This window comes from Gavialis gangeticus, unplaced genomic scaffold, assembly GCF_001723915.1.
Source record: "Gavialis gangeticus isolate Ggan-Ray unplaced genomic scaffold, GavGan_comp1, whole genome shotgun sequence".
NCBI lineage: Eukaryota > Metazoa > Chordata > Crocodylia > Gavialidae > Gavialis > Gavialis gangeticus.
Window position 1 is genome coordinate 49,387,076 of NW_017729024.1, and position 27,438 is coordinate 49,414,513.

A 27,438-nucleotide genomic window follows, 5' to 3' on the forward strand; every position below is an offset into this window, starting at 1 on the left:
GTATTGGATTAAGGAAAATACAGTGGACCAATTCTTCAGTTCTTCCTGTGCCCCCAAATGTTTCAATCCAGCCAAGTTTTAGCTTTTATTTTTGTTTCATGTTTAAGGAATTTGAAATAACATTAATTTGGCCTTGCATTGTACCCATAATGGAAATGAAGAAAAAGTAACACAGTGGTGAAATGAACAGTGGCTTCTTAGAACATAACACTTTAATTATGCATTGGCATTTGGTTCCTTTTTATTATCTGGCACTTTGTTTATACCCTGTGGGGTTTTCTTTGCAAGCACTAGCATGAATAAACCCTCAAAATACAATAGTGTGTTCTGGATTTATACAGTACAAGGAAGAAAATGCCTCACCCCACTTATGAAATGTTCAAGACACCCCATTTATGAAATGTTCAAGACTTGAGGCAGCATAGATAGTCGTATGTCTGATCACACATCCAGGCACTTAGTGAAACATACTTGCAATGACACTCAAATTCCAGAGTTTCACAGGATTTTACCATCCATCTGGGTAGAGGCTGCATGATCACTGTATGGAATCTTTGGGACTTTCACCTGTTGTTTATATTGTTTTTGTCTGCTTTGTTTCTGATGCATCCTCTGTTAGAAAGCATGTTTGCCTGAGCTGGCATTGTTCCATGTTCTAGGCCCCTGACTGATATTAGTTTAATGATGCACTGGAACCTGATCCCAGATCCCAACAATTATGCATCTAACCATGTCACCTGTGCACTGCAGGGCATGCAATTGTGGTGCTCAGGGACTGGATCCCAATCATGTACTGAAGATGCAGTCAGTGGTGCTCTTTAAATTTGCTGGCATATGTGGAACCTGGTATCCCAATCCCTGGCTCTAGGTGCAGTGGCAAGTTGAAAGCCACATGTAGTGTAGCCCTGAATTAGTCTGCCAGGTACGTGGCTCTGCTAGTGCCAGGTGTGGTGAGTCAGTCTACCTACCTGGCATTTACAGAACTCCCTGGACAGCCCAAATCCAATTCCGGCTGTTCTGGTCCCCTTGCTGACAATCTGCATGTAAAACATCTTTGTGGCTGGTTTGTCATTTTGTGGTATCATAAACTGGTTGAACGTGTGGCATGCTCTCATTTATGGTGTGATTAGCACATCAGTTGCACCATACATGTAACATCTGCCAGGACCCACAGTGACTTCCTCTAACCAACTGTGTTATCCCCATATATTACAGATCAAATAAGCATCATGGGCTGGCAACTGGAGCTGTACAGTTTTTTCCATTGGTTTCATTCCACATTGGCTCATGCCCGGTCTCTTTTGTTTATAAGCTTCAGGTTCAAACAAGTAGAAAAAGAACTTACATTGGACTTCCTCTCTGCTTCCTCCCTCCAAAATATGTCCCACTGAGGAAATCAGGAAAATTGAGGGTTTGCACATAATTTCAAGATGATACTATAGTTCAGCCAAATTCCATCCATAGCTGGACCCAAATTTACTCACACAGGCCTGATGTAAAGTCCAATGAAGTCCAATAAAAAGACACCATTAACTTTTGTGGACTTTGCGGTAGGCTAGTGGAAAATCCTCTGTAACCAGTCTGGATTACTAACCAATTTCCAGGATCCTAATTCTCAGGTGTTTTTTGTTCTTAATTGAACACACAATGCACAGCTCTGCTAGAAAGCAGCTGGCTTCTGGCAACTATCCACCCCCTCACCATTGGGTGGATCAATGTATTACAGCAAATTAACAGGTCAATTCAATTGTGGCCCTTTAAATGTGATGCATTGTGGAAGTTTGCTCTTATGACTGCGCCCAGCTGTTCCTGGATCTCTCAGCTGTAGCTGTTACCTATATCTAACTGCACCATGAGACAAAATAATCGTGCAGTGATGCCCTGCTGCATCTTTCCTTTACTTCTCTTGCCATGGAATAAAGCATCAAAGCATGATCATGCTGGAACCTCCCACTGAAGCAAACTGGACCAGCATGTAAAATCCATGGCAAAGGAAAATAGGTGGCAGCACATCAAAGCCCAGTTTTAAGGGTTTACCCCTATTTAAATTAATGACAAAGCTCCCCTGGGCTCCTCCAGTTGAAGGATAAAGGCCTGTGTGGAGAATCTGCTCTCTCTCATGCATGAAGCAGACATTCACACCACCTTCGGAGGTATGAATGAGGAGAGTGTGGTGTTTTAATGGGCTGGGTGAGGTCCTAGAGAGGAGCAAACCTATCCACGGTTTCCCTGAGAGCCTTTCCGTTCCTTCCTCTCAATTCTAAGGTAACCATTAAAAAGTTTAAATAATTTGTTTATATTTAAGTAAATTTTCTTAAAAAAGAAAATATTTTCCCTCCATAAGGAGGCACAGGTAGTTCTGAGTACTCTTGTAACTGGCATGAAAGCCAGCATTACATATAATATCTCTGGCCAATAACAAGGCTTTGTGTGGACTGCAACCTTAAAGGCATTTTTCAGTGGCTCACAGCAGCTTTGGGTTGCCATTTAGCCTAAGGCTGGAGAACATCCCCACATGTCTGACCAAGTTTGGCTCCACTACATAGGCCCTCTCACCCTGAGGGCGCAGCAGGGAGTAGAGAGCAATGTCCTTGGCAAAGCCCTGGCGGCAGTACAGTTTCTTCAGGTAGTATAAGGCACGATGGGCAGAAGGGGCAGAGAACAGCATGGCTGGCGTGCAGCACTCGGTGACAGGCACTAGGTTGTAGAGGGCAGGAGATAGCCGGCGCAGCTCTAGCAGATAGTGGCGCCCCACCAACTCAGCCAATGCCATAGTGTACAAGAAAAAAAAGAAGATAATGAGCCAGCTAACAGCTGGGCGGCCAAATGCCCAGGAGTACATGGAGCTCAGCAGGGGACCGAGAAACATGCCCATCCCTAACCACTCCAGGATCCTCATGGGCTCTGGGTTGATGTAGTGCTGAAGTCTCTCAGGGTGGTAAAGTTTCAAGTAGAGAGCATTTCTGAGGTGTGGCTTTGAGAGCCGTACCAGCAGGAGGTGCTGCAGGACAGGGAATATATCTTCCTCTGGAACAGCATCATCTTCCACCAGAAGGACATATTCTGGTTTGTAAGCCAGCAATGACTGCTCCAGGCAGAAGGCATAGTCCTGCTTCTCCTTTTCAAATTGGTTTACTGAGGCCTCAGGGTCGTCCCCATTTCTGTAGCGGTTGACTGTGGTGAAGAACTTGCTCAGCAGCTGGACATCCTGGTGGCTGCTGGGGTCCATATCCACATTACAGAGGAAGATCTGGTAGTTCTGGCAGCCAGACCCACACTTCTGGAGGAGGCGGTGGAAGTGGGATGCCACTTGCAGGACGTAATGGAATTCATTCCGTCTCTTCACAGTGATGATGGTGACCAGCAGGTGTGGCCTGAGGGCCTCAGCACCTGAAATCTCTGAGGAGTTTGGAGCCTGCAGGGCCTCAAAGTAATGGAGGGCAGCTTGACCCTCCTCCTGGTTCTGCTTCAGGAATTCCTGGCTCATGGGGTTCAGGTGCCAGTGTCGTAAAAAGAAATAGGAATGGATCAGCCGATGACAAGCCAAAGGAGCCAGCACACCAAATGTCACCACGGTCAATGTGAGGAGCTGGACAAAGGGGCTAGAACAATGGCACCACCTGCGAAAGAACCACAGTCTTTTCTGGAGCATGACTACTAGATATGGGGTCCAGCTCTTTTGTGCTCACGCCTCAGTGTGTTTGTTCTATCAGCACCTGCCCTAGACAGGAAGACAGATGGCACAGTGCAAGCCAGGCCCAGCCGATATTTCCAAACCTGTAAGGAAAGAGAGAAACATTTAAAACCATCCCAAAGCCACTGGTAACATAGAGGGTGCTTCCAGACCTATCAATCTGATAGGACCAGAAACCCCTAGAGCTCACAAAGAGCCGTGTGCCCTGCTGTAAGGAAAGAGAAGAGCCACTGTGGGGGAAAGATTAATTCACCAGATTTGCAAGCAGCTGCCCCAGCCCTGAGGCTGCAAAGAGCCTTGCGGGGATCCTTCTTCTCCTGGTATTTTCGGAGGGGAGGAGGAAGAAACATGAGCTCCAATATAAAAAGGAACCCAGAGCACACAAGAGACACTCCCGGAGCTGGAAGTTCCTGACTTGGCCAGAGAGGTGGCAGGGACAACTGAAGGCACACAGGGAGTGATCAGGAAGGGTTTTCAGAGACAGCTCGGTTCAGGGAGCTGACAGAGAAAAAACCCCAAACAAGCAGCTGTCAGGTAACCTGAAACTGCCACATGGCAGCCCAGAAAAACCCTAATAGCAGATCTGGGAAGAGGTACCGTAGAGACTGGACTATAAGGGCAGGAAGAAGTCAAAGTTTGGATTTTTTCTCTTTTTTTCTTTATTCCTCCCAGATATAGCAGGATAGTGAGGTGCAACTATCCAGACAATAGGCCCGAAAAACTGGTAAAATACAGATCAGGTCCTTGTTTGCTCCAAACCTGGTGGAGGATAACCAGGATCAAGGTAGCAATTGACTTGTCAGAGCCAGAGATGTTAAGAAGTGTCTAACCAGCTCTGAGGCTGACTATATGGACTGTGAATTAATACCCAGGGGAATGGGCGAAGGTGTAGGGGTTGGTGGAGCCCTCATTACACTAAGGCAGATGTCAAGACCAACAATGTCAGAAGCCACATGTCCAGGTGTTTCTTTTCTCCCTTAATGATGAGTCGTGGCAGGCGAGAGCATGGGCGTGCAGAATGTTCCTTCAAGATATTGTAGCGGGCTTCAGCCAGCTGGCCAAAGTGATAAGACTGTTTTAGTAGAGAAAGCAGAGAAAGAGAGAGAGAGAGGAAACATGGATAAGGTAATAACCACTAGAGACTGACTGAATACAGAAAACTGAGGCAAGCATCTAGACCAAAGATGGGTGGGTGGACTTTGGTAAGAGTCCCTCCCTTCCCCCCCCCCAACTTGGACACCTGTGAGTGAGGAAACAATGGAAAAAAAAGGGATCGTGTTTGGTCACTCCCTGGCTAAGATGCAGTAAAACATTTACTGGGTGACTTATGAAAGAGCCTCTCTGAGTCATGGAGCTTACTGGAGTAACTTCATCAGACAAAGTACTTGCAGAGCACAAGGGGTATTAGAACTATTACTGATATTATGGTATCCATAACTGAGATCTGGGGCCCTGATTGAGATTAGAGGCCCACTGTACATGCACACCTGGTCTCAAAGAGCTTCCCAAACAGATCAAGGGTGGCTAGAAGGCAGCATTATCTTCATTTCACAGATGGGGTACCAAGGTACAGGAAAAATGAATGCCTCTGTTCACGTCTATGTAAAAGCAACCCAAGTCCCCTCACCTAACTTTGTTCTTCTGTGGGCTATATTATAGGGATGGCAGCAATAAAATCAGCAGATTTTGACCGAGCAGTTTACCCAACTTGTGATGAAGAGTATTCATTACAATATTCAAATTCAAAAGTGGAACTTTTATGATTCTTTCTTAAATATATGTAAACAGACTCTCAACTCCCTTTTCTAGGCAGCCACTAACTGACACCTACCAGCCTCAGTATAAGTAGATTACACAAAATTAGAACACTTAGCTATTAAATTGAGTTCTCTACTGGCTATAATTTTCCTTTTATAATCTCTAGTTTGACTCTTCTTTATGCTGTCCATCCCTCTAACTGGCTATCTATCAGACTCTTCACCACTGATGAAATTCCTGATTCTTACAAGTCTTACTCTCTCTACTCCATTCTTCTCTTTCAGTCAATTACTTCCTATTGCCACAGAGTTTTGAGCATGGATATCCTGGGGTCAACCCTCCCCACCACACACACTGCTACCTTGCACTGTGGAGAACAGCTGAATGTGTGATATGTGGTGCTACAGACATGAAAGTGCACTTTTTGTGATGCTTTCGTGCACATTAAAATAGGCTAATGCATGTAAAAACACATGTGTAGATGTGCCCCTAGACCCTTCTCTGTATACACATGACCCAGCCCTCAGGGTGTTGTTTCCCAATCCCTGTGCTTGGCGTATCTGATTTGGGGAATGAGATTGTGGAGATATAATTATCTATCAGATCTCTGCTCTTTTAGAAAGTTGTGTATTGTCCATCTACTTAACTGGGTTTTCAGTTCATGCAGCATGGAAAGTAAAAGTTACTGGAGGTCACAGACAAACACACAGGTGAAGAAGGAAAACACTCTTCTGCTTGTGGGACTAGGATGCTGCCAGATGGAAGTTGGAAGCAGGGAGTCTGTTTCCCAGTTAGGCAGAGGAGAAAAGGTAGTGAGATTCAAGTCATGAGTGCAAGAGATTTTGAATGGAACTTGCCTGTGTTACTCTACATAGCACTCAAAAATTGTAACCCAGCTCTGTAAAGGATGCCTTCTGTGATGACAACAGTTCTAATGTAGAAGTGTGGTTCCAAACAGCAAATTCAAGGCAGAACCCAGGTCACCCAGAGCAGCTCAAAAAACAAAGCCAGAAAGGCAATAACAGTGTGTCCCTAAAAACAAGGACTACTCCAGGGTGCTCTTTCAATTTAGAGGACTGCTTAGGCGATATGCAACCACTGCTAGAGCATCCCCTCCTGTTCAATTCACCACTGTCAGCACAGAGAAAAGATGATGCTAAGTCCCAGCAATCCCCACTGCCAGAGCAGCTTTTTGGAGGTAACTGCAGCTAGCTGCTCTAATTTATGCAAAGAAATAGCCTGACCATCTCGAGGAGCATGGAAGTGACCTAAAGTCCTGTGTAGTCCTGTTCTGACTGTCCTGGTTCCATCACCTTTATAACGGACAGAACATGTGGAGACCTCAGAGTTGGAAATCTAGATCCATTTTTTTCAGAAGCTCACAGTGTTTGTATTCTGTCAGGTTTGGTTTTTAAATCCAGTCCCAAGTTTAGGTCTTTTCCATTCAAGCCCTGTGCTTGTTATCAAGATGCTTCATATTTTGGTATTACCCAGGTTTTTCAGAAATTTTGCCAATTGTCTCTTTATTCCTGCTTAAGATTTTACTTATATAGTTGCAATGGATTGTGGGTGTACTCTCCAAAAAAGTAATTCTCCGTGACATGATTATATTTTACACTTCTTTTCTAAACAATATTTCCTGTGCCATGCTACGTATTTTATTGAAAAGGTATAAGCTTCCACTTGAAACTACTCTTACAGAGAGAGCAATCTATGGAGCACTATCCCAATTTCAGCTTATCAGCTATTCATATGTAGTTATAAGCATAGCTTTCATGTAAAGTTATGTTTCCAGCTCATTTGCTTTTATAAGGCCATCAGCTAAATGATGCTGCATCCTTCCAGATGAATTGTATTTGCATACATATCAAATTCACTATGCATATCCATCACCTCCCCAGTGACACAATTAAGGGGCTTCTACATTACCCCACTGGAATTTTTTCCCAGGACTGCGCTTGTGCTTGGAAAGGGAGGGGGAAGAAATACATGGACCATTTTGTCTTCAAGAGGCAGCATATTTTCTCCTGTATTGGTGCCTCACTAGGCAGGCTCATGATGCTACTACTCCAAGCTCCACTTTACTCATTTGTTTCCAAGGAGAAGTAACTGGAACAAACCCTTGCATTCCTGTAAGTGGAGAAGATGTGAGATTCAGGAAAGCCTTTATGTGGTGACACAATAGAGGACAAATGGGGTAGAGGGCACAGTCCAGGCTTTCTGAAACTGGCTTGTAATGTAAAGCTGCAATCTAGATTAATACTATTCAATTGTACCTTGCATGATTGCACTAGGCCAAGTCACTAAGCTTAGAAATCCAACCTACAACTGACTGTGTGTCTGGATTGAGTGTTCCTTTACATAAACTATACGTTGAACTTCAGGATTGAAGGGCACTTGCTAAGTAAATTTTTACTGATAAAATTAAAGTGCAGCAGTTGTGGCTATGGGTCCTTACTTCAGGCACTGACCATTAATTATTAATAAGCTGTGACTTTGGGTTTGTGCCTACACATGTAGCCGGCAAATGTGACAAGTGACCTGATCCTAAAAATGCATCTAATGTGGGCAGAACCTCACTACACTTAGCCTCCAGCACTATGCAAGCTCACATAAGATGCAATTGCAGGATGAGGAACTAGAAGCCCTAATGGTTAAACTGCTTTGCTAGATTTAGAAGAGCTTGGCAGTTTGATAGTATTTTTGGGGTGGTGATTTCAAGCAAGCCAGGCAAGCTGTTAAATCCCACTGAATTAACCCCCAAAATTGTTTTTGAAACTGCACACTCTGCTAGAATTTAATACAACTGTAAAAAAGTGAGGATACTCTGAATTTTTTATTGAGCTAATATACAACTCCGCACCAGTTGTTTCCTCTTCCACTAAAATAATGGGAACCAACCTTTTTGGCAGACATACCACATATTAAGCTTCGCACCCTCTCCAAGTGCCACTCCAGTCGCCTTTCCCTGCCTAATCTGCCCTGCTTTCTGCTCCCTGCCCTGTGCTTGCTCCCTGCCTGATCTGCTGCTTTGCTTTTTGCTCCCCATCTCCTCCCCAGTCTGTTGTGTACCACACACACAGGCTGTCCATACCACTTGTGGTATGCATGCTACAGGTTGGCTACCCCAGCTCTAAAGCAGTGTTTCTCAACCTGTGGGTCACAAGAATATTTGAAAGGGTTGTGAGCAAGTCCCAGAAAAACACAGGAAAGCATAGGTTTCCCCTTGCAGGCTGGCAGCATTCCAGCCTGCAAACAGCTGCTCTGGGCAATTGGAAGCAGCGGGCACACGTGCATCTGCGTGCACACGCTTGTGGCTGGCATGCAGCCAGACAGGGTTATAAGAGCAGCCCCAGCAGTTGGATGCAGGTAAGTGTATGGGGAGTGGGGGTTGGAGGTCCAGGGCTTGGGGACTGTATGGGTGTGTGTGGGAGGGGGGTGCCTGTTGGCACTGGGGAAAAATGGCCTGGCGCTAAGGCTGTGTCAGGGCAGGGAGGAGGTGGGGGGAGGGAAGGCACCTGCCCCTCCAGTGGGGGAATGGGTGGGGGGTCCTTTGGGGGCAGTGGGGAGCTGTGTGGTTGGGCCAACAGCACTGGGGCTGGTTCCTGTACTCGCAGGGGTTGGGTGGCCAGGAGATGCTGCTTCGGTGGAAGGGGCTGTGACCAGGTTGCCTAGCACAGCACAGGAGCCCCAGTCCAGAGTAGGTGGGGTGCCACAGGCCTTCCCTCCTCCTCCTTCCAGCCTGTGCCATGGCTGGACTCCCTCCACTGCTGCCCACATGAGCCGGAGCCACTGCAGCCACTGTGCTCCAGCCAGAGCCACACAGGGATCCCCTCCAGCAGGGCTGAGGAGAGCAGGGGGCTGTGGGTTGGGAATGAGGAGCACCAGCATGGCCTAGGGGGCAGGGGACTGTGGGTTGGAAGTGAGGGGCACAGGCAGGACTTGGGGTCTGTGGCTTTGGAGTGAGGGGCATCAGCAGGGTCAGGGAGCTGTGAGTCAGGAGTGAGGGGCACTGTGGGTCAGGACTGGTCATCAATGTTTACAAATGGGTCCTGCTACAAAAAAGGTTGAGAACCACTGCTCTAAAGCAGCAGAATCCAACCAGTTTGACCCTAAACAAACCATTTGATTTGGTATAGCATCTCCCATCTTAAATTCCAACAAGCTGGAGATAAGTTGGGGGGAGGAGATTTTCTTGAAAGCCTACATAAGAAAAGAAGAATTGCTATTTATTGGGTCAGATCATAGGTCCATCTAGCCCAGAATCCCAACTCACACAGCAGGCCTGGCCACGACCACTCATATTGGAGACCTCCTAGTCTTTGTCAGGTGAGGGGTGAGCAGATTCCTCTGAACTTGCCCAGCACATGGAGCTATCTACCTGGATGCATACCCTAGTCAGTCAACACTGCCCTACCACCAACATCCTTTGTGTATATTGAACAGCCTACGAGAGTGAAGCCTCTACCTGCTCATAACCCCCAACCCTCTGGAGCTGGATGTGGGACTCTGACCTCATCACTTCCCCCTCCCCCTACATCGCCCCCAGGCACTCTCCCTGTACCATCAGAGGACATCAAACCTGTCTGTTTCCAGATGGTGCCTCATTGTTTCCTGTAAATACCTGTGTTCCACACCATTCACTACCATGCCTTTGTGTCCAGCCAAATACCAAATGGCAGGACAGGGAGCCTCAGTTGACTAGCTTGTCCTCCACCTTAGCCCCAAGGGTAACTGGGGTTATAGTTGGGCAGCTCTTGCACAGTCTTCAGCCCTAGCATATGCAGGGCACATTTCATAGACTCCCCCAACATCTGCATCCTCTGCAGCAAAGAGAGACCCTGGCACCTGCATGCCCTATTTGACCTCCTCAAGAACCTCTTTTTGAGGTTCTGACTGCATTTTGCCCCACACCTTTTAATTTATAAGCACTGCATCCATAGCCCCATGAAACTCAGGGACCTTCTGGTCAGTCTCCTCCTGGCCTAGGCCAAGCTGTCCAATTACCTGACCAGGAAGCACAAGCTAGCTAAAGAGGACCCAGGTAACTGCACAACTATCTTTCTTGCCCTTGTATGTGCATATCTCCAAGCACAGTTTTACTGGGAAGTGTTGAATGGCTCCTCGGATGTCTTTGAGCATCTGCTCAGTATCTTCCTTTAGTATCTTGGTTATTAACCTACCCTTCACTCCTGTTCCTGTTTTGTCACTTGTCGTTCCAAGGAATTAACTGTTGTGCTTTGCTAGATTTACAAGAGCTTGGCAATTGGACAGTATTTTTGGGGTAGTGATTTAAAGAAAGCCAGGCAAGCAGTTAAATCCCACTGAATTACCCCCCGCCCCCCAAAAGTTGTGTTTTTGTGTTCTTCTAGTCATTGACAGGGCCTTGTCATTCTTGGTGGGCCTAGGTCCAGAGTCACTGCCTAACAAATACACCTGTCTCACACAGTGACACAGTGTGGATGCTGAGAAAAAAGGTGAACAGGACATGTCCAGAATTGCCCAAGCCCTGCTCCTTTCAGACATGCAGCTTCCAGTATTTAGAGGTTTGGAAAGTTGGGATTTGGAGGCTGCACTCCTAGCTGTCATGTTCAACACGTACTGATGGACTTTTCCTCCCTGAATTTGACCAATCCCCTTTTGAAGTGGGTGAAACTATCAGCTTCCATAACAACTTGTGGATTATGAGTTCTCCAACTTAATTACATGCTGTATGAAATATACCGTTAGTTTTAAACCTACTATCTAATAGTCTTATATTATGTCCCTTAGTTCTAGTATTCTGGGAGATAGCAAATATGTTTCTCTTTACTTTCTCTGTGCTATTCAGTATTTTGTAAACCTTTATCACACCCACTCCAAGTACCTCTTTTTCTAAGCTGAAAAATCCAAGCTTATTTAGTCTCTCCTCATATGGAAGCCCCTCCATACGCCTGATCACCTTTGCTGCCCTTTTCTAGTTTCTAGTACAGTTTCTAGTTCTTCTGTACCTCTTCTGAGGTTGGGCGAGGGGGTGATCAAAATGGCACAGTATTCATGGTGTTGATACACCACAGATTTATAAAGGGAGGTTTGCAGGGAGGACCACAGGGGTTTGCTGGCAACTGCACATTTTTGGAAAAGCCTGACCATCACATGGGGTGCCCAGGTGGGAGCTGATCTCTCTAGAAAAAAAAATACATTAATTGTTCATTTTAAACTTCTAAAATGAAATGCCTGATGCAGCAGCATGTTACCTGGTAGAACTTCTAAGTGTCAAACACAATTTGGTCACCTTCCACTTCTATCAGCGTGGAAAATGGGTGCTCTGCTGACAGAGAATGTGGCTGACCCCCTGCTTGGGCCAACAAGTAGCTAGGCTGACTCATGGCAACATAGGAGAACCTTTGCTTAATCTTCTTCGACTGTTTCTCAGGACAGACCATTGTAAAGAAGTAAACAGAGAAGAATTGTACTTTCTTTTCTGGAATTTGAAGAGGAAGTTGAAATGCAGTATCAAGCAGGTTAAATACAGGGAAGTCAGTGACTTAGGCAATGCGTAGGGCATGTGCCCCCCCTGAAATTGGCCCTTGCTGGCCGGGGAGTGGGGCACGCCGGCTGGTGCCCACCCCAAAAAGCGCCAGCAGCACTTCTGGTTTTTCTGGCAGTGCCTGGCTGTTGGGGAACTGCCCCCCCAGTTGGCAATCAGCCGCTAGTGCCCCCCCCGCCCCGAGCCAGGAGGCACCAGTCACCCACGGTCAGCAGTCAGTAGTTAAACTACATTATTTGGATTAGATTGCTACCTAGGTGGCCCTATCTACAGCTATGCAAACTCAAGAGCAGGCCAGGCACACACTACACTACAGGCACTTCTACATGTTCATTAAAGCACAGTGGTTACTGTGCATTTAATTTACTACTTGTATAATCAAGTACTAAATAAATGTACAATAACCAGAGTTACTGCTCAGAAGTACCAGCAAACACTTTTTTAGTGATGCTACTGCGCAGTAGCCTAATAATACTGCACAGTAGTATATTAGCACTGGCTATGCTGTGATGCGCTACTGCGCAGTATTAGGCTACTGTGTAGTTAGCGTCTCACATAGACGCGCCCTATGACTTGCAGGTCTCTCCTTGGCTCCTACCTTGATGCCAGAATAAAGTTTTCTGCTAGTGCACATGGCCAACAGCAGATAACTACCCTCCAGAGTGGCTCATTCTTGCTGACATAGGACATACGGGGTGGTATCAAAGCTCTAGCTGTGCTCCCCATCTACTTCCCGACTCCTCATCCCTTATTGCCCTAAACATGTTCCAAGGGAAAAACACTCATATTATTACCAAATCATACTGCCAGTTCTAAGATTCATGTGAATGCCTGGAAGAAAGGTCTGCTTTTTGCCTCCAAGGTGGTTCACTCACATAGAAACTGGGAAGTGAGATTTTTGCAGGATAAGCACAAAAGCTACTTCTTGGTTCTAAAATAAACCATGCAGTCATTTCACTCTGTTCTGCAAAAAGAAAACAAATAGTTTGTATGTGGATAATGACCAGAACTTTCCCTCAGAAGTGGGCAAGAAAGTCCCCAAAGTCTAGAAAAAAGGTGCTGGTCTGGTTTTGCAATAAACATTGTAAGTTTTGTTTTACAAGACATGCCTTGAACATATCCTGCTTTCAGCACCAGCGGCCACCATAATCACTTCCTCTATGCTACTGGAATTTTAGGCATATGCATGCTTCAGATCCCTGGAAGGAGGAGGAGCTAGTATTAATATGAATGATTTTTGCTCAGGGCCCCACTGTTTTAGGCATGGTACTTCAATATAGTAAGAAATAAGAGAGGTGGTTCTTGTCCCGAAGAGTTTAAAGGGAAAGGTAGGCAGGGAGGTATCTTATTCAGATTTATAGCAAGTCAGGCTGCCCTTCTCACCCTGTGCAGTGGCTATTTATGCATACATGGGACAATGAATTTGAAAACCTATTGCCAAAGAGTTCCCTGGGTAGACATTTTTATTCCAGAACAAGAACACCTTTTTACTATTTGGCTTAAGGAGATAAAATCAGAAAGAAGCAGTCTTCTTCTGGAATCAGAATGCCAATAAAAGAAGCTATTCCAGAACAGTTGTTTTGGAACATCTTATTCTGCAGTAGCTGTTCCAATCAATTTCCCTACGCAGACAAGCCCTTTGTCACTAGCCAAATGGTCATGAGCACAGACTCTGGAATAGCTGTATGCACAAAACTTCAGCTCCCTGGACCCCTGTTTCAAGCATCTGATTTTAGGATGTAAGCAAAATAGGGAAAGAACAAGCAGGAATAAAGGACAGCTGTGCACCATTCAGGAAGTACTGTGTACTGTGTATTGACCATCTTTGCACTGTAATGCAAAAAAACAGCCTTAGGTAAATGTATTCTCTTGTGAGCAAAGGCCTTTGCTGGTAAATCTGAAACTGTAGGCAGAAACAGTTTATCACCACAATCAAAATGTATCTGTTGTAGTAGATGGTAAGCAGGACATTCATACTAGAGTCTGAATGTCCTCTCCATGCTGAGAGGTAGGCAGTTTTAGTCATAATAAAAAACAATCCCTCTTAAAAAAGGAGGGAATGAGCAGTGAGCTTGAAGATACTACAATACCAAGCCAGCATTCAGAAAGGCTAGAGCAAGCTCTGGCACTCTCCTCTGGTGTAAAAACGCTGATGGGAACCTAATCACATTTTTTTTTAAATTTCATGTCTGAGGCCACAGCGGCCAAATCAGTTCTGAATTCCATCAAACAAGCAGAGCCCAGTCATTCAGGTCTGTGTGGTTCTAACACCAACAAATAAATATCCTGCATCCCAGACTCGTCAGTCTGGGGCTTCAGATACTCCCCAATCTATGGCAAGCATCCTACGTGCAAGCCAGAAGCCTGGAGGCCTTGGGGTTCAGAGACCCCCTAATATCACTTGCCCCTAGCCAAAAGGCCAAAGGAGCAAGCTAGAGGGAAAACCCAAGAGCAATCCCCCAGTGCCATATAATGTGTAGCACTGGGAGGCTATAGTAGACTCTTGTAGGGGTACCTGCTTTCAGTACATCAGACAGGTCTCCATCCTCAACTACACCAAGTTATTCAAGGCTGGGAAGAAGGACATCACCCTTTCCTGGTGCAGTAAACCCCCCTGCACCAACACCATCATCATGGTGTCTCCCCTGCCACGATGAAGTTGTGGTGAGCCACATAAAATATATTTCAACTTCCTCTTTGCTCTGTGATGACTGTAGGTATTATAGGGCTCGTTGCCACTGCCAAGAGCTCATTTACCCACAGGCAGTGACAGGTTGGACCTCAACCTCAGATCACATGGTCTGCCAGGAACTTGATTTTATGTTTTTATTTTCTGCTGTGACTTTGATGACACTATATTACTAGGAGGCAATACCCTGAGGTGATCCTTCAGGTCTCAATATCTGTTTTCTTCTGTGGGGCTCCAACTTCCCTTTTACCCCACCCTAGCCACTCCAGATGGAATTCAAAGTTCTCTGCAGCTGGATTTTGATGCTGCCTGATGGTTTAATGCTCAGCCCTCGACCACCTGGATGACTGTAGTCTTAGTCCAGCACCCACCCCCTCCAGGGGATTGCCTTAGCGTGGGCTCAAATACTCCAAATGCAATGGTTTTCAGTTTCTCGTTGGGGTCAGTCTATGTCCCCTTCACCTGGGGATCCATCTCTCATATCAAAAAGAACAAAGCCAGTCAATCCAATCGCTGCTCAGCACAGATCTGCTCTGGTCTACTAGTGAACACACACAGTCCCAGTAGGACCTCTCTCCCAAGCACAGCAAAGCCACACCAGGGAGGCTCTAACCTGAGAAATGCAGTCTTCCTCCCGAGATCCTCAGCCGTCACTCTGCTCCATGACTTATCAGAATCCTTGTGTAGGCAAGCCTCCACCTACCTCCTTCTTTTGGTCACTCCAGCAGCATTTCTCTGGCAGGATCAGCAATACCTGCTTTCAGGAGCTCAGCCATTCCTCTCAGCGGCTTGCAGGAAATCGACCCCTTCTGCCCTTCTCCGGGGCCAGAAATACCTCCTGGCAGCTTCCCTTCTCCAATCCAGAGTGAGAGGCTTCTCTGTAAGTGTTGTTGCGATCGCTTCTCTTCTCCTCCAGTCTCCACCTTCAGCCTCACCATCTGCGCACACTGTGAGTTCTGTTTACTTTCACTTCCCCTCTCTGCCGGCTGCTCTTCCGCCCTTAGTCTCCCCTTCCTGGCACATAAGGCACCCTGGGGGTTCTGTTTACCGCCTCTCACTCCTTCGCACACTCCTACAGCTGCTCTCGCCCTTTCTTTCCCTTTTCCAATTATTCCTCTTTTTTAAAAGTCTTAAATATTTGGCAAACATCACTGAACAAGACCCCAAACAGATTACGTAGAATCCCTCTGTTGCCTCCTCTCTCAGCCTGTCGCATATGATTAATGTAGCTCCACCCTCCATGCGATGGAGCCAAACCAGTTTGCCTTGCACCTCAAGTGCATATACATTTTTGGAGAATCCCAGGAATCATCACAAGAACACCTTGTTCCAGTCATGAATGGGGGAGCTAATTAGCACATGGACCTTTTGTGGCAGGGGTTGGTATCTGGAGTACACACATATACTGAACAGTGCTGAGCTGTCAGGTCAGCATGACTTGAAACTCTGCTGTCTCTGGTGGGGCCCAGCCCAATGAGGTGTGTGCTAAATTGTAAGTTTTTTGGTTTTGGGTTAATGGGTGTTGGTGGGTATGTGCACTGTTCAACATGTACCTGTGGCCTATGGAACTGCCATAGTTCTATGAGGTCCTGAAGGAGATACGGGCTATGCTGTAAGGCTCTGGTGACTATAACAAAACCACTTCAAGATACAGTAGGTAGTAAGGGCAAGGGACAGACTGTTGCCCATGGACATACATACCTAGTGAATCTTCCACAAGGATCTGCAGAAGGAGCACAGGGATGTGAACTGGCAGGTAGGTCACTGAGCGCTCCCCGTATGGGTAAGACACAAAGAGGGACAGAGAGGCCCATTGAACTGCCCCAGGCAAACTCATCAGTAGAAGGAGGAAACAACTGACCACCTCCTCTAGAACTGCCCATACACTGGGGGAGGATGGTAGAGAGTAATCATATTCCTCATGATAGTGACAGGGGTCGAGACCCTAACCAGAGAGGTGGTGTTTTTTGGCCACCTGACCAAGCAGCAAGGGACCCCAGCAGCCTGCTTCGACCTGTTCATCTTCTGCTTCAGGAATTCCCTATGGAAGACCAGGAATACGCTTATGCACAGATACACGAACCTCCCAGGACTGCAACAGAATGGGAGGGAGTGAGATGCGTTGTACTACAGAAAGGCGGTAGAAGACAGTGGGGAGAAGATGGAGGACAAATGGAAGAGAAAAGACTGGCACAAACTGTTCAAAAACAAAACCACTGGAGAGAATGATGACAATAATGATAACAACAACAAGTGAAAGGACTGGGGCAAGAAACAGAAGAGTTGGGAGGAAGGTGTGGGGTGGGGGAAGGGGAAGGGAATGGGCAATGAGTGAGTGTGATTGCGGTATTGTAACAGGGATGATGATGATGATGATAAACTGTGTGTGTGTTATGCCCTGCTGCTTCCCCTCACTCCTGACCCACAGTACCCTGCATCCTGCCAGGGTGTGTGGGGGCCCCCCACTCTCTAGGCTCCAACCCACCCCCACAGCCCCCCACACCTTCACAAATAACCACCCTATACATACACACAATTCAAAAATAGCGTTTCATGATTTACACTCCAAATCTCTTGATTTTTAAGAGTTTGTCTCATGATTTCACATGGTGAGGTTGGCAGTACTGCTATAGGTACCTGTACTCAGTTCCCTATATGCAAGTTACTATGGATATGTTTACTTCTTGGGCAGTGTTTTCAAAGTTGCTTCTTTGTTTGCTCAAGGAGACCAGGTCTTATAGTTTGGGGGAGGGGGGGGAAGAGGGGCTGCAGGGTGAAGAAGTTGGGGAGGGGGTGCTCTCTGATCCTCCAGATTTATTTTCCCTGCTGTAGCAGTGGAACGGGGACAAATTCAAGACAAACCTCCAAAAATTAGATTCTGTATTTGGAAAATTATAACAAAAGGATAAGTTGGCCATATACAGAATCTAATTATTAGGGGGTCGTCTTATAATCCGGGTCATCTTATATTTGAGTAAGTATGGTATATATGTTACTCCACAAACATGTGCACACACACCCCACTTTAGGACCAGGAAAACAACAGCGTTTTGCCATTTGGTGAAGGTTTACAGTTCTTTCCTCTGCCCTACCAGCCAGTGCTTGTTCAAACACTGTGCCTATATGATAGCCCATAGATCATGCATGAAACTATTTTCCCAGTGACTATAGGAGGAGAGGCTGGATGAACTAGTAAACCAAGCTGCAAAGCCACCACAGATGCAGATTATTCTTATCGGTATTATCATTAACAGCATATGCTGTGCACTTTACCAGGCAGTCAAAATGGTTGTTAATTTCGTATGTGATCCATGACTTAAATGGTACATGCTGCCCCCCGGGGGATGTTTTAGCGACCTTCTTCTCCTTTGGGAGGGCTGCCGGAGAACATAATGTGACCCTGAAAGTGGCAACTGATAGGGATTAATGGCAGTTATCTTGGGGATGAGAAGAAGGGGCACTGGTTAAATTGATCCTTCCCTCCCTGCAGGCTTGGCAGATGCCAACAGCTGCCTTATATGGATGTCATACAGGCTCTGTTCGTTCACTGCGGCTGTACCAGAGACTCTAAATATATACAGTAATCCAGTCTTTCCAGAGTCCACTGTTTCCTTCCATTTTTTCCTCCCTGTTCCCAAGGACAGTCTAACCACCACCCATTTCTCCTTGTTTCTACCACCCTTCTAGCAGGCACTAAACACCCAGCACAATTTGTTTCCTCCCTCCCAATCTTGCACCATGGCCAGGGCTAACACCAGCTCCTTTCCAAACTCTCTCTATATTGGTTCAAAGAGAACAGATCTGCACTGTCATTAAGTTTCCTACTCCTCGTTTATTGTTTTTCTCCCCCAAAGGGACTGTGCAGGACAAAAACATGCATTCCTCCGGATGGGGCCTTTCATCCAAGGGCTCTCAAAGCCCCCTTGGTATACAAAGCCTCCTCAAACCGCTTACAGAAAACAGATGAAATCAAGCCAGCTTTGATAGCAAAAGCCAACGTTAAACGCCAGCAGAGAAACCAGGTGAACAATAGAGTATACAGAGAATTACCCTTTTCCTATCAGCACCAGTTCTCCTGGGACCCAAGCAGCCCATCATTCCTGCGTGGCTTCTCTTCCTTTCCCAGTGCTCCTTGAAATTGCAAGGTTTCACCATCCTGGCTCCTTGCCTCCATTAGGGAAAATCCTGGCAGCTCTGCTTGTTGCTCACTTCTCTCCTGCAGTTTCCCTCCTCCCCCTCCACGAGGGTGGGATTAAAGGCATCTAAGCTCAAGCACGTGACCACACAAACCAGAGATGCTCAGAGCCAGCGGAAACAGGCAGGCGGAGAGAGGGAGTGACTGACCAGGAATACAAGAGAGAGAGCAAAAAACAGAACAAAGGTTACTCTAGCCCTGTGTGCTGAGCTGTTAGCATAGCTGAATCCCCTGGTTTGTGCTGTGATTCACAATTGTTTCACTAGGGACTAACACATTGTTAACCCCTTCACTGCTGGAGTGTGTGTCAATTCCCTGTTCTGGCAGAAATACCAGAGGCTATACCCAACCCTTTCGCTTTCTTCCTACCTTCGCTATTTTACATGTAAGTTGACCATTCCCCAGGTATGTTGAAAAGCTCCTTCCTCCACCTTGCTTTTCAGAATAGTGTCCTGCCTCATTTTAACACCAGGGGCCTCACCCAGTCTTGCCACCTTCTTCAGGAGCCCCCTTTCCTTCCCTTCTAGAAAAATCACTTATGTATTCTCCGGGGCAAAACTGCTGCCTCATCTATAGTCTCTTTGTCCATTAGGAGATCTGGAAATGAATGCTCGGGGCCTGAACCAACGCCAACTGACATAAATAGAGAGACAAGTCATCAGATCCTTCCCCACCTCCCTTTGTTCCTTATGTGTATTTAATCTTTCTCATGTTCTTATGAGTTAGGTGAATAACTATTCAGATAATTAAACACAGATGTCATTTTAATCCCATGGCCTTATTACTTAATTCTGCAAATAATATTCTATTTTGCCGTGTTTCATGTGCTCCTCTAATTCTCTCACTCTGCGGACATGTCTGCAGAGTGTTTGAGTTCCTGCAAAACAAATGAGGCAGCTCAGGTATTTGGGTACATGTTTCTTCATGATACTTTTCAGCCTCTGTTGCTAGGAGAATTCTGTCACCTTTAGTGTACCCCACCTTTAGTACATATTATACACTTTGTACAATGTTGTTTCATGCAGTTACGGTTTTGTGACAATCAGAAAGCTGTAGCGTGATGCATTCAAATACAGTATTTTTTGTATTCACCTCCATTTACACTGTTCAAACCATTGGGTAATTAGGCAGGGGTAACTATATTACGCAAGCACGAAATCATCATTTACTAGGTATTTAAAAAATTTGAAAGCCTGGAACATGGATATATTGCTAACGCCAGTGAAGCAACTGTAATCTTTCATGGGAAAAATGCAATTAAACAACTTTGTGTTCTGCTTTCTTCACTTGTTCTCCCAGAGAAAGGTGAGGTTGCCAGGAGCAATCTGCAGGGGTGCTTAGGTATTTGCTACATTGTTATTTGCCTTATTTACCCATAAGTCAAATGGGTAGAGCACAAAATGTAGGATTCGCCCTGCCTTCACTGCAGTGGCGCTCAAGCTTTTTAGACTCACGGCACCCTACCTTAAATGGAAGACATACCTCTGAATGCCAGCTCTTCATTTTAATTTGTTTTTGACTACAGACATACAATAAAGCAGTTCTTTTATTGTGAAGAACTGAGAAGGGCCAGGACAGGTCAGAATGGTTTTTGACACTATAGTTCCTATTTGAAATCTCTTGGTTTATTTTGTGAATCAAGAGTAGATGTTTTCCTACCTAACAATGCTAATATTGCGCAGCACCCTATGGCACCCTTAAAAGGGTATCATGGCACTGAGGGAACTGTATCACGCTGGCTGAGGATCACAGCTTTAGTGATGTTGATCCATGTTCAGATGAAATACTCAGATTCCTAGGCCCTCAAATACCCCAATGGTGGGAACAAACAAATGGAGAAAAGGAAGCTCTTTCCTTTGAGGGTTCATGTTTATGGCCAAGATTTCATAACCACCTGGCCATGTTGGGGTGCTTCAGCTTCTGGGCACCTGAGATGACACACCTTAAGTGCTGTACCCTATACTATCTGAAAAATGCCCACCAAGGAAACTGGGCCCCTTTAAAGTGCCTTAAGCCCACAAAATAGTGAGGCTCAAAAATCATGAGTTGTTTTTGAAAATCTTGAACAATTGGATGATGAAATACCATATTTAAACAAATCCAAGACAACTTTAAATATCCCATGGGGAAACATCTGGAGAGGCTGGATGTATACAAGTCAGCAGGACCAAATGAACTATACCACAGAGTGCTGAAAAAATTGGTTGACATCATTGCGTGACATATGGCAAAGCTATTTGAGGACTCATGGTGCTCAGGAGAGGTCCCAGAACACTGGAAGAGGGCCAATGTGGTGCCTATCTTCAGGAAAGGGAGAAGGAAGGACGCAGGGAATTACAGGCCAATCGGTTTGACCTCCATCCCTGGAAAAATCCTGGGAAAAATGATCAAATAATCCATTATTGATAAGCTAACTGAAGGCACTATTCTAAACAACAGCCAACATGGCTTCATTGTGGGCACGTCATGCCTGACCAACCTCATTTCCTTCTATGACCAGATAACTCACCACCTGGATAAGGGAAATGAGGCTGATGTCATATACTTGGATTTCAGAAAGGCCTTTGACTTAGTCTCCCGCGATGTCCTCATGGTAGAATTGGGAAAATGCAGTCTTAACTACTTTATGCTCCGGTGGCTAGCTAACTGACTCCAAGGTAGGACCCAGAGAGTATTAATGAATGGAACTAAGTCAACATGGTGGAAGGTGACCAGTGGCATCACTCAAAATTCAGTACTAGGACCAGTGCTTTACAACATGTTCATCAATGATTTAGAGTCCGGTGTTAAAAGCATACTGGCAAACGTACTGACACCAAATTATGGGGAAGTGTGGTCATGCTGGAGGACAGGCTGGGGATACAGGCTGACCTGGACAGGCTTGCAAGGTGGGCAGGTCCAAACCTGATGATGTTTAACTCAGAGAAATGTAAAGTGCTCCATCTGGGGAGAAATAATCTGCAACACACTTACAGGCTCGGTGGTGCAACACTTGCCAGCACCACAGCTGAAAGAGACCTGGGGGTTGTGACAGACCACACGATGAACATGAGCCACCGGTGTGATGCTGTAGCTGGCAGAGTAAACAAAACACTGGCATGCATCTACCAATGCATCTTAAGGAAGACTAAGGATGTCATCTTCCTGCTCTACTCTGCCTTGGTGCGTGCTGCAGTTCAGGAAGGATGTGGAGAAGCTTGAGAGAGTCCAAAGGAGGGCCACGCACATGGTTAGAGATCTGGAGAGCAGGGCATATGAAGACAGGCTGAAAGACATGGGACTGTTCAGCCTGAAGAGAAAACTTAGAGGTGACTTGGTGGTAGCATATAAGTATATAAGGGGCATACAACAGGACCTGAGGGAGGATCTGTTCACCAAGGCACCCCAGGGAAAGACAAGCACCAATGGACACAAACTGCTTGAAGATGACTTCAGATTGAACATACTTTACAATTCAAGTGCCTAGGGTCTGGAACAGACTCCCCCCAGAGGTGGTACAATCACCTACCCTGGACATCTTTAAAAATCAACTTGACACACACTTTTTTTTTTTAATGGAAATTGTTTTGTGTCCCAAGTCAAATCAGCCAAAGCAATTCCAAATCCATGAGTCATTCAAGAACCATATGGGGCCCTGCTACTGGCCAGCATCCTCCACCCCTGCCTGGGGCTTCAGATGCTTCCAAATCCTTTGGCAGGCATCCTAAATGCGGGCCCAAGCCCAAAGGCTTGGGGTTGGCATGCCTCCGAGTTTCGCTTGCCCTCAGCCATATGGCTGCAGGAGCAAGGTAGGGAGGAGTCTCCTATTTCCATAAAGTTGGCGTATAGCTGAGATCTTCCCACTGTAAGTGAAAGTGGGAGACTAACTCTGCCTTACCTCGGTCAGGGTACTACCTCCTGCCACAAAAGTGGTTTTCCCCAGCCAGCAGGAAAACCTTGGTGGCGATGGTATCTCCCTTGCTGGGGTCATCTGACCCAAGCAATCTTTCCTGCCCAAGTGCAGAGGGGCTGGACCCGAAGATCTTGTGAGGTCCCTTCCAGCCCCTAACATCTGTGAATCTATGAACCTTGAATTTAAGATGATCCCTCCACAAAATTAGTTTCTATATATGGACAATTTATAAATTTGTTACAGTTTTCCAGATATAAAATTGAATCATCAGATAGTCATCTTAAATTCCTCCCCCACTCCAATGATATAGTGGAGAAAGCAGTGGGGGGAGGGGTAGCCAACTGGGGGGGTAGGATCCTTCCACATAATTAGTTTCTGTCCCTCTGCCCTCTCTCCCCACTTTTTCCCCCTGCAGCCTGCCTGACCCTAACCCTAACTAGCCACCTGTACCCCATGGCACCTGCCCCCCTCCAGCCTCTGCCCTTTTCCATACCCTTGCTCTCCACAGGCTCTTCTCCCTTCCCCTACTCCAATTCCTTCCCAGGGCATGGAGCCCTTGAAACATGGCCATGCAGCAGCAGCCCAGGCCCAGGGCCAAAGCTATGCTACTGCTGATTAAATGAAGTAGCTCTCTCTCTCTTTTTTTTTTCTATTAGACTCAGTGCCATCTTCATCGGAGCCAGAGACTAAAAGCCTTTGTTTACAGGGTGTCCTTACTTACAAAGTGCACAATGAGTGTGCAGACTCTGACTGCTCTGTTTGTTTCAAGATGACAGTGGTGAGAGGAAATATCAATGAACTCAAATAGCAATTAACTTGCACTGGAGGAGCTGTGGAGGATGGTCTGTGTGTGCAAAGTCTGCTGAACACATTCTGCAGAGGGAGCTGGTTTACACCTTTAGTCACGGTCTGTAGGCTGGGGCATACATCTATTTAGGACTCAATGTTTTGTTGATTCCACTTTTCCTATCCAGTGATGCCCCAGACATCACCTCTTGGATGCCCTCTTGCATCCTCACAAAATCAGTTGGTTCAAAACTAAACTAATTATTCTGATGGTGCTTTTATACATTGCTTAACTGACCGCTGAAGTAGGAAGGTCTTGGAGACATGATAATTGTTACTTGTAGTGTCATTCTTTTTGAAGGCTGCACATACTGCCAGAGAAGCCTTTCAGGCTTCAAGAGAATCTTTAGGTGCAGCTGTTCTTTTGGGAAGTGCACACACTGGCAGGCAATAACATTATCTTCAACTATTGCATGATGTTGGAAGTCCTGTAAGGTCAGGAGCAATCTAAGAAACACACTTGCTGCCTTATGTCTTAGTCATTTAGCTCTATTTTTCCAGATACAGAAAGTCACCCAGCAGTTGTCATAGTCTCACTCTGACTGGCAGTCAGCAAGTGAGATTTTCCAATATGAGCAGCACAGGTATAGATTTAGAAATAGTGGGGGAGTGGCACTCTACATCAAAGACTGCATCGAGTCAAATAGGTAGATTTTTTAACTGATAGGAGAGATACCATAGAATCTTTGTTGACAGAAATTCCAGGTTTCAGTAGAAAAAGGTGCAACTAGGGATAGACTATTGATCCACAGATCAGGATGGCAGCATCCAGCTAAACATGCTAAGGGACTTGATAGAGGCTGCAGCAGCAGAATACACAGTAATAATGGGGGACTTCAACTATCCACAGACTGGGTCAATCTACATCAGGCTGGGGTGCAGGGACCAGGTTTCTTGATGTTATAAAAGGCTGTTTAATGGAGCAGTTAATCCTGGAACCTACAAGAGGAAAGATGAGTCTTGACCTAGTCCTAAATAGTGCATAGGATTTGATACAAAGGGTGTTATTGAGCTACTTGGCAATTGTGACTACAGTGCAATTGGGGTTTGACATCAAGTTTGGAAGAGAGAAAAAAAAATCTACCACAGCAGCCTTTAACTTTAAAAAGGGATAGTACACCAAAACAAAGAAGCTAGTTAGACAGAAGTTAAAAGGAGCCCCTAAGGAAGTGAGTACCTTGCAAGCAGCCTAGAAACTGCTTAAGAACACCATATTGGAGACACAGAGAAAATCCATACCACAAATCAAAGGAAAAGAAATAGAACGCAGACCAAAAGAAAGCCAGCATGGCTTAATGGAAGAGTTGCAGAGGCAATAAGCAAAAAAATAAAAGGCTTCTTTCAAAAGTGGAAGTCAAATCCTAATGTGAAAAAAGGTATAAACACTGGCAAATCAATGTAAAACTTTAATAAGACAACAATAAAGTTCTCTTTGCAGCTGAGATAATACAAGGGCTAATAGCTTATTTTATATTGGGAAAGAGTCTTTTTCTGTCATTTAGTTTTGTAACTTGTTGGTAATTATTAAAGCAAGACTTTATGCTATTCATCGACTGAGTGTTGTGTCAATTCTTAAAGCACAAGGTTAAAAATTTGGTTTCTAAGTGCAACACAGAGTACCTGCCCATCACTGCCCTCTGGGACTTCCCTGCTAGGAAATTGCTGAACCAATTTAGAGTGATCCCACAAATACCCACCAGGTCATATATACACTTCATCAGCACCTTATGGTTAAACGTATCAAAGGCTGTGGAAAAATCTAGTAACAGCAACACACAATTTTTCCTGTTGATCTCTTGCTGAAGATCATCAACCAAAACCACAAGAATGTGGTCCAATCTCTTTTTGAATCTGGCTGAACTGTCAGCTTCCACAAGCTTTCGCAGCATCTGTTGGCAATGATTTCCACACTTTAATTATACACTTTGTGAAAAAGAACTTTTTGTTGGTTTTAAACTTACTACCTACTAGTTTCATTTTTGTGACCCCTAGTTTTTGTATCGTGAGATAGTAAATAATAAATGTTTACTGTCTCTTAGCCACTTAGTATTTTGTAAACCCATATCAAGCCCCCCACCCCCCTGCCCCTTAAATGTCTCTTTTCTAAACTGAATAGGCCTAGCCTCTTTATTCTTTCCTTATATGGAAGCCCTTCTATACCACTAATCAACCTTGTTACCTTTCTATGTACCTCCTCTAGTTCTTCTATATCCTTTTTGAGGTGTGGGGACGAGAACTGAGCTCAGTATTCAGTGTGGAGGCACTAACAACCCCGGCCAGCAGTGGGCCCAGTTTCCATTGACTGGTTTTTACTAGGATGGTCACAGTCCAGTTCACAACTGCCCTGCTCTGAACACATCCTCTGCATTAGTGGGAAACAGCATCTGAAACTGATCCATGTAAATGGGACAAGATTGAGCTTCCCCAGTACCAGACTCTAACTCTGTAGCACAAAGGCAATCCCTGAGTCATGCTACATACAGATAATTTTGTGTGCCAAGCAGGTGGCAAAATCCTTGTAAAAGACTGTAGAAGACTCCAGTTTCTGGGTGAAGACAAACCCGATTTACCAAGCCATTCACTGCCTGGAACAGCTCTGTAGGACAGCACGCTGCAGAAGCAATGACAGTGGAGAAAAAAGCTTCTTTGTCCCCTGCTACTGACACACGATAGCCCTTTAAGAATCTTTGTGGTCATCAGTTAGCATTGCTCAAGAGCTACCCATGCTCTACCCTCCTGTTTCAGCTGCCTTAGCTTTCCTGTGTACCTGGGGGATCTATGCCACTGCCACAGCAGGAGTAGACATGTGGGTGTCACTGTGCTGTGGCCAAGTATAGTGTGTTATTCTACAAGTCAAATGGGTAATCAGTGGGACAGCTGTCAATAGCTGAGCTGAGCGCCCCAAACTTGTTCATTAACATTTGCATTTTCTGTTTGCTGCTGCATTCTGAAATGAAAGTGTTAAACTCCTCTATGGCCTCCTGATCTTCCACATGAAGAAACAATGTTGTTTGCAGCTTTTCATCTTTCTGGTGCAGTGCAATACAGTGAAAACACTCAATTGTGCTTTTTCCAGCTCTGCTGTGGCAGTGATTTGTAGAATTTAGGAACAGAGCATCTGACCAGTGGGGACCCCATTCACAGGGAGCCAAGGGGACCACTGTGGGCTGTAGCCCTGCATACTAGATCTGGCTTGCAGGATGGCACAGGGTCCAAACCTAGCATGCAAGGCTGGATTGTTAGGGATAGCAGGAATAACTTTGGGATGGGTGGGTGGAGTGGTGTATAAGACCAAGGAACCATTCCAAGAATTGGCTTCATTTTATTAACAAATTACAAACTTGCCCAGTAAACAGTGTCACATACCATGCAAGTGCAGCTGCAAGTAGGATAGGAAGACTTCAGTGCTAGGATTTCCAGGGTCTGTTGGCCAGGCATCTGGGATATCCTGGGGAAGGCTTCAGTAGATGTTAAATGAGTACTGTGAGGCTAATTTCTGATGATCCCAACTTGCTTCAGAAGCTTTTTATATTCCATTGAGGGTGGGTTGCTGTGGTTATAAGAGCGACCTAATCACCTTTGAATAAGTCAATCACACTTTACAATTCAGCTTAAGTTCTGTGAATTTATGTATAGTTTCCTGGCAACCTTTGTGTTCACTCACTGTACTGATCCAAACATCTCACTCATTTATGTGCTACCTGCACCATCCTGTCTCAGACTGTTTCCTGTAATCTCTGTCAGTCTGAGTTATAAACTCACATCCTCTTGCAGCTTCCTCACTGACAGGATTACAAATAGGTCACAAATTTCTGTCCTTAGAGATGCACAAAAT

General features: G+C 45.5%; 1 protein-coding gene across 3 annotated transcripts; it reads right to left on the minus strand.

Annotated features, from left to right (window-relative positions):
* Positions 1-211: 211 nt before the first annotated feature.
* On the minus strand, positions 212-19,020 carry TMEM246 (transmembrane protein 246). Of its 3 annotated transcripts, none has more exons than XM_019517075.1 (3): positions 18,721-19,020; positions 389-3,777; positions 212-358 (listed from the first exon to the last, which is right to left on the minus strand). In XM_019517075.1, exon 2 carries the CDS (start codon positions 3,650-3,652, stop codon positions 2,465-2,467), a length of 1,188 nt encoding a protein of 395 aa, XP_019372620.1. In that variant the 5' UTR covers positions 3,653-3,777; positions 18,721-19,020; the 3' UTR covers positions 212-358; positions 389-2,464. The 3 variants fall into 3 exon arrangements, with proteins under 3 accessions (XP_019372620.1, XP_019372621.1, XP_019372622.1); XM_019517076.1 differs by lacking the exon at positions 18,721-19,020 and adding an exon at positions 15,284-17,025; XM_019517077.1 differs by lacking the exon at positions 18,721-19,020 and adding an exon at positions 3,948-3,967.
* Between the last annotated feature and the right edge of the window lie 8,418 nt (positions 19,021-27,438).